Genomic DNA, 8621 nt, shown 5'->3' on the forward strand with positions numbered 1-8621 from the left:
AGCGGGCTTATTTTATGCTGGACCCAGAATAGCTTCCAGTGACCTGGCATGACTTGTGGGGAGCACTTCAGGGTTGTTTGGGAACCAGGGCCATCCTCCCCTGACAGAGCACCCTTGTGGCATCCAAGGACCCAGACAGGGTTGCACTTCCGGACTCCACTTCCCATAAACCTCTGCGGGTGTCCAAGCTGGGATGCTTTCAGTGGAACACTGCTACCTAACATATGGGGGATGGAACTGCTGCTGTCCTCTGGCTTCTGCTCAACCATCCTGTGGCACCTTCCAACTTCGAAAAAGGTCATGCTATCATCCAGCTGGGATGCCCGTCTGTCCTACATGGCACTCACAATATACTTTGTAAAACTGGAGCATAGGTAGGTTATGTAAGAATCACAATGAGTCAATAGAACTCAGATTTACTTAACCACTGGACTCCTTAAGCACAATACCACGTTGCTTGTGTTTGAAAATATGCAGTAGTAGTTGTAGTAGTGTCAATCTATTGTCTTCAGTTCCTTATAGTAATAAAAAGGCCGGGTCAAAATATGTCACCTTTATATTGCATTAGTTTCTAGTGCATTGTTAGACATAACACTGGGTGGAGGGAATTCTTTTTTTTGGGGTTAATTCAGTTCATCTATTCTGCCATACGCTTTCTGTCTCTGTTTAAATCAGTCTTAAGGACTTCAGGAGCAAGAGTCTAACTAACCCAGGACCGTTGGGCCAGTCCTTCTCAGTTTACACTCATGCACTGTGGGCCAATTAACTGATTTCAGGAAGGGGAAGGAAAACAGGATTAACCTGAGAAAAAGATTCAAACCTAGTTTCCTGGAGCATTACCCACTGTGATATCATGCTGCTCTATTTCAAATAAATGACTGAAAATAGATCCATGTCTCATGAGAAAGGTTTTCAAAAAAAAAAAAACATTCTACAACCACGCAGATTTTGCACTGGACAGTCATGGTGAACACAGAGCTGAGTCGAAGGGTGAAGCTCTCGATTTACCAGTCAATCTTCGACCTGGACCTCACCTATGGTCACGAGCTGTGGATAGTAACTGAAAGAACTAGATCATGTATACAAGCGTGAGAAATGTGCTTCCTTTATAGGGTGTCTAAGCTCAGCTTTAGAGACAGGGTGAGAAGTGTAGACATTCAGGAGCAGCTCAAAGTGGAGCTACTGCTCCTCCGCATCAAAAGGAGACACATGAGGCGGTTCAGCATCTGATTAGGATGCCTCCCAGATGTCTCACTGTGGAGATGTTTTTGGACATGTTCAACCATGAGAAGACCTCGAAGCAGACCCAGGACACACTGGAGAGACAATATCTCTTGCCTATCCTAGGAACTCCTCGGTTTTCCCCCGGAGGTTTTCAGGGAGATGGTGAACACAGAGCTGAGCCAAAGGGTGAAGCTCTCGATTTACCAGTAATTCTTCGAACCTGCCCTCGCCTATGGTCATGAGCTGTGGATAGTGACTGAAAGAACTAGATCATGTATACAAGTGTCAGAAATGTGCTTCCTTTATAGGGTGTCTAAGCTCAGCCTTAGAGACAGGGTGAGAAGTGTAGACATTCAGGAGCAGCTCAAAGTGGAGCCACTGCTCCTCCACATCAAAAGGAGACACATGAGGCAGTTCGGCATCTGATTAGGATGCCTCACTGTGGAGATGTTTCGGACATGTTCAACCATGACAAGATCTCAAGGCAGACCCAGGACACACTGGAGAGACAATATCTCTTACCTGTCCTAGGAACTCTTTGGTTTTCCCCCAGAGGTTTTGGAGGAGATAGCGAGGAAAAGGGACATCTGGGGGATCATTTCTGCCCCCATAACCCAAACACGTTAACATTCTGTTAATTTTATGCAAATTAAGTACTATTAACCAATGGGAATTCAGAAATTCAAAAGCCACAACTTGTACTTCAGATTAATTGAACCCAGTAAGTTCATTGATGGATGGCAAATGGCTGTTAAGAAAACAGCAAAAGGAAACTTAGTGTACGTCTATAACTCCTAACTAGAATCTGTGTACTGACTGAATGATCACCTTCCTGTGTCAGATCTTTCTCATTGTGACCTGTGGATGCATTCATTTGAACTCTATTGTTAAAATATGAGAAAGTTAACTTACAATTTAAAATACAGTAAGCTAAAGTGTAATGGTATTCTTGGTGAGTACCATTTGTCACTGAGGATTATAAAAACTTATATCAGTTTATCAGTTATCAGTTACATGCAAGGATCCACCCGATTTGGAACTGTGGGACGCTGTGAGACTGTGATTGGTAAGAATTTGTTAAAGGTTTCAGAGACACTGAAATGTGAACTTGTTAATAACAAGACATGCGTTACATTCAGCAATCTCACCGGACTTTCTTAAGGTCCACATGTTTTACACTTTGCTCATAGTCTCTTTTATTTTTCTAATATACTATTAACAAGTCACAAGTGACGAGAGTAACTTCACTCACAGAATACTCTGACTCTGAGGAAGCATCATGTTCAGATTATTCATGAGTCATATTGCGGACAACATTATAAAAGTGTATTCCCTAACCGTTGTCCTGGATTGGCATGAATGTGAGAATGGATATGTAGTGTCATAGTGTGTTTAGAACAAAAAGGCTGGACGCAGAAGCAGATTTACAACAGTAATGCACTTCACCATACATTCACTTCACTTTCTATCTACCTTTTGTGGTTAGGGACTCAGTGGTGACTTACTAAGTTGAACGGACTGAGTTGGATCATCATTTTGCAGCTCCACCAGAAAAGTACCCAATAAACAAACAACTAAACCTTCAAAAAAGATTTCCAGTTGTGCTGGTTTGGCCTTACTTGTGGAAGATGTGGTTGAGGCTTGGGTGCAAGAAGACCAAGGACGCCTTCCAGTGGAAGATGGAGGTCTGGAGACCATTGTGATTCCTCGGGAGATGGGGTAGAAGGTAGTCAGAGTATTTCTGGTCCTCTGTATGGCACTCATTGTGGAATGAGTCAAAGAGACCTTAAAACCAATGTGGATTCAATGATGTCTCTTTCATTAGGTTCCTACAAAAACAAAGTGACAAACAATGCAATGTTGATTCCATTGATGCTTTTTTTTCAGTAGCCAAACTCTGTTTATTCAATCACCCATATGTGAAAGTGCATAAGTTGACCATTAATCATAGAGCAATGCTCAAGTCAAGTGTCTTAACCACTAATCCAACTGTCAAGCTTGCAGCTGCACCGCAAAGAAATGTGATGCTTTTGAGTTGTTGCAGATTTGCAAACAAAATCAGAGTGAAAGGTTTATTTGTTTAAATTGTCATAGAAATTATCATGGAAATGATTATATTTACAAGTTAACCAATAGCTGTAGTAATTGCACCCATAGTAAATGCAGATGAGTAAACTGGAATGTTTGCCTCCATGGACCTTGTTAACCCATTTCAGACATGCTGTACTGAGGACAGAAGTGGCCTAAAAGCCAGTAAGGCAGGTGTGTGGGAGCCATCAGTGAGAGCTATAAAAAAGGTATACACCTCTTAGGAGGTTCCGCCTGACTCGTAAGTGCTGCTAGGTTGTAATCATTTGACATCTGAAGTACTGCTGGGTTCTGAGATAATAGGAGCCACCCGGCCTCATCCAGGTGAGCTGAGTCGGGAGGAGGTGGACAAAGCTTGACTAGAGGAGATATTCAGCATTTATTGTGGAGGAAAGTCTTTCAGTTTTTCACTGAGCTATTTATTTGATGACTTCTTTGTTCATTCTTATCCTGTGTGCTGAATTTACAGTAAATGCATCATTTTTAACATTTTGGATTCTCTGACCTTATTCAGAGCGTGAAGAGACACTGAGGCAATCTACTCATAGCAGAGTACAGAAAATAGTTAAACCAGAGATTTTCTGTCCTCCTCCTCAAATGACTATATACTGTAGCTAAGGACTGCATTTTCTAGCAATCTTTGTGTCACATACACAGTAAAGCAAGAAACTGAAATGTTCAGTAATGCTTAAATTAGCTAATTACAGTATGTTTACTGTCCATCAATAAAAAAGATATGTACAGTATATATAACACTGTGAGTGCTAACACATTCTTCCTGAGACGTTGTGGGCTCTCCTCCAAGTACACATGACCCAAGGACATACAGATGAGGTTGGCTTCCATTTGTTTCTAAACTGGCATTGTGAGAGTGTGACGGTGGGTGTCAATGCTGCCAGGGTAACCCTGAACTGGATTTAGTGGGTTTGAAAATGTTTGAACCTAGTTTTATAAAATTTGACTTGCTTGTATGGAATGATATTTGGTTTTAATAAATTCAATAAAATGAAAAAAAATGAATGTTATGTAATGTTAGATCATAGGTACTCACTCAACAATCCATGTTAATTTTACTCATTTACTTTCTATTATAAATATTTGTATTTGTGTGTTGTTTGCATGACTCCTAACCCTTTTTACACTCTCTTGATTTTTAATTATTTATGTCCATTCACCTTTTTTCAAAGCACTTATCCCAGGCATCTCCATTCCAAGTTCCAGACAACTTATTTTTATAAAGTCTTATGCGTCACCACAATCTACTTATTTGATGTAACTTCAAAACAATATATCTGCTGCATTTACAATACTTTTTAGGTTTTCTTTATTTATTTATGTAATGTTTTACCAAGTATCTCTCTACAGTACTGATCATTTCATAACCTTTGTTTTTTCACTGTTAGTGTTGCTGGGTTTTTTAATGCTATTCCCAATTAGTCCCACTAACATAAAAAATAATAATAATAATAATTTTATTGCAAAATACAGCCATACACCAGCAGCACAGTTATATACATTGGCCCAAAAAATGTGACACTGAAAACGAAGTCAAAACCAAAACTCACATTGTAATAAATGCATGAGAGATTAAACAGTTTTCAGCTTTTTCATAACATAAACATTACATTTTACTCCATGAACAAGAAGTGTAATAACTGCAGTTCCCCAAAACATGCGGGTCATTGTAAGCAAAAAGAGCCAAAGAATTAATTTGTGTTTACAGTTCAAGTTTTTGAACAAATTTAAGCCACTAACACACTCCATTAAAGCGCTTGTGTTAACAAAAAATACCTATAAAAATGTTAATTTGGAATATCAATTTGCAGCCTTCCCAGCCAGCAGTCTCCCAGTTGAACTATTAATTAAATTACTGAATTGAAAGAATAACCCATAATAGACTAAGACCTAAAGGACATTGATGTTATTTTGGAGGAATTAGGTGGGTTAGGTGGATAGGACTGGCAAGTTTTACTGGGTCATCATTTTTCTCATTTTCTAATTTTGTAAAAATTTTTAATGAACTCTCCAGAACCAATCTTAGAAAGGCCTAACAGATATCCCGATATTAGCGTCACAAATCTGAATGTCACTGCTACTTACAGTATTAAGAAATCAAGAACGCTAGAACAATGATGCCTTATTAAATTTTATAAATTATACTGATTTAAGATTTTTCAGCTTAGTGGTCTGCTCAGTACTTTATGACAATTAATATATGTAATGGGTGCAACATCATTGAAATTTTCTTATTCTTAAATGTGTTTATTTTCCCACTGTAAATATATACAAAAATAATTATATGAAACACATAGCTAAATATAACACCTTAATTTGGAGCCAAAAGTCAAATTCATTGTTCAAAATACTAATGCAATATTATGAAAGGACAGCAAACAAACTGGTAACCTGTTACATGTGCATAAAGCACTCAATGTTAATTAACTCATCTATTCATTTTCTAACCCAAATGTCCAGCTTGGCCGATGGTGCCTATCCTTGCAGCACTGACCTCAAGACAGGTGCACACCCTAAATTGTATGCCAGCCCGTCATATGGCACATTCCCATACAGCACACACACACACACACACACACACACACACACACACACACACACGTTCATATTCTGATTCAGGAAAATACCATAGTAACTTGAGGCAACTCCACAAGGCCAAGGAGAATGTGATATTTTCACACGGGCAGTTTGAACCTGGCTTTGAAGCAACAGGCAATCACTCAATCCCCCACTATTAACTAAAAACTTTCTCAGATATAACAATTAAAGCAGATTTAAGCTTTGTTAGAATTAATTCAGGACTTCCTCGATGAATTAAACCTGAGATGCATTAATCCAGTGGTTGACATACTATCCCAGCTACAGAAGCATCCAACATCACAGATTTACTACGGGTAAAAAAAAAGTAGAAAACATAGATTGGTGTAACATATAATTTTGAAATACTCGCCCCAGACAAAACATTTAAAGAAACACAGTCGCCGAGCGTTCATATCACAGCTGTCAGCTTTAAACAGATGTATACGATAAACTTTCCAGCTTTTCGCCATTCATTTTCTTCTTCTTCTCGCCTTTACGTTAATCGCTCTAGACTTGGTTTCGCAATGAACATTTCTGGTTTATCAGTCGCATCTCCTAACTTTAAAAAGTTTGATTAGTCTTTGGAATTAAATCAAACTTCTTAAACTTAAGAACGTAGAAATGTCCCCACGTAAATAAAATCCGTACATCCGAGTGAGTTAAGTGGGGTGTTCATGAACCCAGTAGAATTAATAAGTATGTTACCTTTTCCACAGTGTATATTAACAAAGTATTTAAGTGATTTCTTCCGTATGCTCAATCCTGTTGCTTTCTCCCCTGCGCTCACTCTCATCGGGGCCTGCGGCGAGTGTTTCACGTCGCCATGGGTTCTTCAGTCTAACCCTTCTATTTGCCTCGTATCCACTTGGAGCCTCAAGAGACGCGCTCCTGTTGCCATGGAGTCGAAGACACGCCCGCCTGCGCTCGCCGTCTGAAAACCCTAAATTGGCATACCACCTGACGCATGCGCTTTGCTGCCTGTGAGAGTACCCGGACAGGCTCAAGAGATTGAGATGAGAGAAGTCGAAAGTGATCTGTTGTGGAGATACTGGATAATCTGATTCTGCGGATCTTTGACGTCACTACTAGCGCGAGTCATATTAATAATAACAACAATAAGGTGTGAAGTGTGACGTTTTGAGTTGGTAAATTGAGTACGTGATAAATGAGTAGGTCGAGCGAGTCGTTCCACTGCTCCCCGACGCCTGATAGCAGTGTAGCAAACGCAGGCATTTTATTGCTGCCATTTCTCAAAGGTCTCCCCTGACTGACAATATGTTGGGGTTAATTTAGTTAGAACAGTAATTAAAAAAAAAAAATCTGTGTAAACAATCATGTTACAATCTCTGCGGTGTAAAACGTGTTTTACGCAAGGAACAGAAATCAGAAGTGGAATCGCGGAAAAGGGAAAGAAATGAAGGAACCAGAGAAGACAATGAATGCTACGCTTTTAAGTAATATTCAGTGAAAGTAAATGTATAATCAGAAGACCCTTGAGCAAAAAGCAAAAAAGGGAGAAATGTATAGGAAATATTTGGAAAATGAATTAGACAGCTTTCTCCTTGCTTTTTTGTTTGAGGAAAGCTATGAAAAAGAAGGGTGATGATAATTATATGTAATTAGTTATGTTTGAAGTGTAGTTTTGAGCCGTATTTATGTGTACACAGATTGTTTTATCCAGTAGTTTGTTGATGTGAAATTAACCACCTCGTTGCTGTATATTATATGTAGGTACGAATTTGCAACGGTCTGGTAAATTGAATGAAAACGTTCAATTGTATACACATTTACTGTCAAGAATATGGAGACATAAGCATGAATTAGGTTCTGAAACCAGCAAACAAACAGACTGACAGTATCATCCAAGATTATTAACAAATACCTGAAAAAAAGCTATGAATATGTACTGTATTGTGATATATTTTCAAACCCACTTTTTGAAAGTCAGGGCCTATCCTTGCAAAATCAGGAACCAAAACTGGATGCGATGCCAGGCCTTGTTAAGAACTGCCAATCAACTTGACAAACATGAGTTTGGGATGCAGGACTTAAAAACACACACACACACACATAGCCAGCTTGTTAGAAAATTTGTTAATTGCAATATATTTTATATTCTGTTTATCTAGAGAGAGAGAGAGATGCTAAGAAGAAAAGAAAAATGCTCTAAATGAGAAAACTATAGTTATAGTTTGTGCGCTTTCACAAAAAACTGTCCATTTGTCTTAGACACTGGTCACAACTGCCTTCAGTAAAACATGCAGGGGTGCAGGTGTTGCCTTCCCCCTCTGACTTTAACTTCCTGGAGCGCCTTTCGAATATCCAGGATCCTCTGCCTGCCACTGGCTTTAAACTTTGTCAGGACTTTCTGCTGGAGTGGGTTTAGATCCTCCAACTTCAGATTCATTGTCACCAAAGTACCAGGGGTGTCAAGTAGTTTTGGACACAAGAGGTAGTCGGTAGTTGGCATTATTTAATCTGTCATGGTTTTGTTTTCTTTTTATTCTCATTTGTTTGTTGTTATTCCAGTGGTGAAAGTTGATATTTCATTCCAGCAGAGAGTGCTGCATTTCATTTTCCAACAGTATATTTATACAACAGCATACATAATATAGATAGTATTATATAAACACATAAATATATATAATTATATATACAATTCATTTCTTTAGCTGACACTATTCCAAGGCAAGTCACAATTATAGTACTGAGTA

The 8621-nt window shown here is 38.9% G+C and overlaps 1 protein-coding gene across 1 annotated transcript in view; it reads right to left on the reverse strand.

Moving 5' to 3' along the window:
- efcab6 (EF-hand calcium binding domain 6) overlaps positions 1–6759 on the reverse strand; it is a 177703-nt gene extending 170944 nt beyond the window's left edge. Inside the window, exons 1-2 of the mRNA XM_028817720.2 lie at positions 6613–6759; positions 2844–3053 (exon numbers count right to left, since the gene is read on the reverse strand). Of these exons, the coding sequence (XP_028673553.2) occupies positions 2844–2988 (145 nt within the window). The 5' untranslated portion in view covers positions 2989–3053; positions 6613–6759. The remainder of the gene's footprint in view (positions 1–2843; positions 3054–6612) is intronic.
- Between the last annotated feature and the right edge of the window lie 1862 nt (positions 6760–8621).

This window comes from Erpetoichthys calabaricus, chromosome 1 (assembly GCF_900747795.2).
Source record: "Erpetoichthys calabaricus chromosome 1, fErpCal1.3, whole genome shotgun sequence".
Lineage (NCBI taxonomy): Eukaryota > Metazoa > Chordata > Cladistia > Polypteriformes > Polypteridae > Erpetoichthys > Erpetoichthys calabaricus.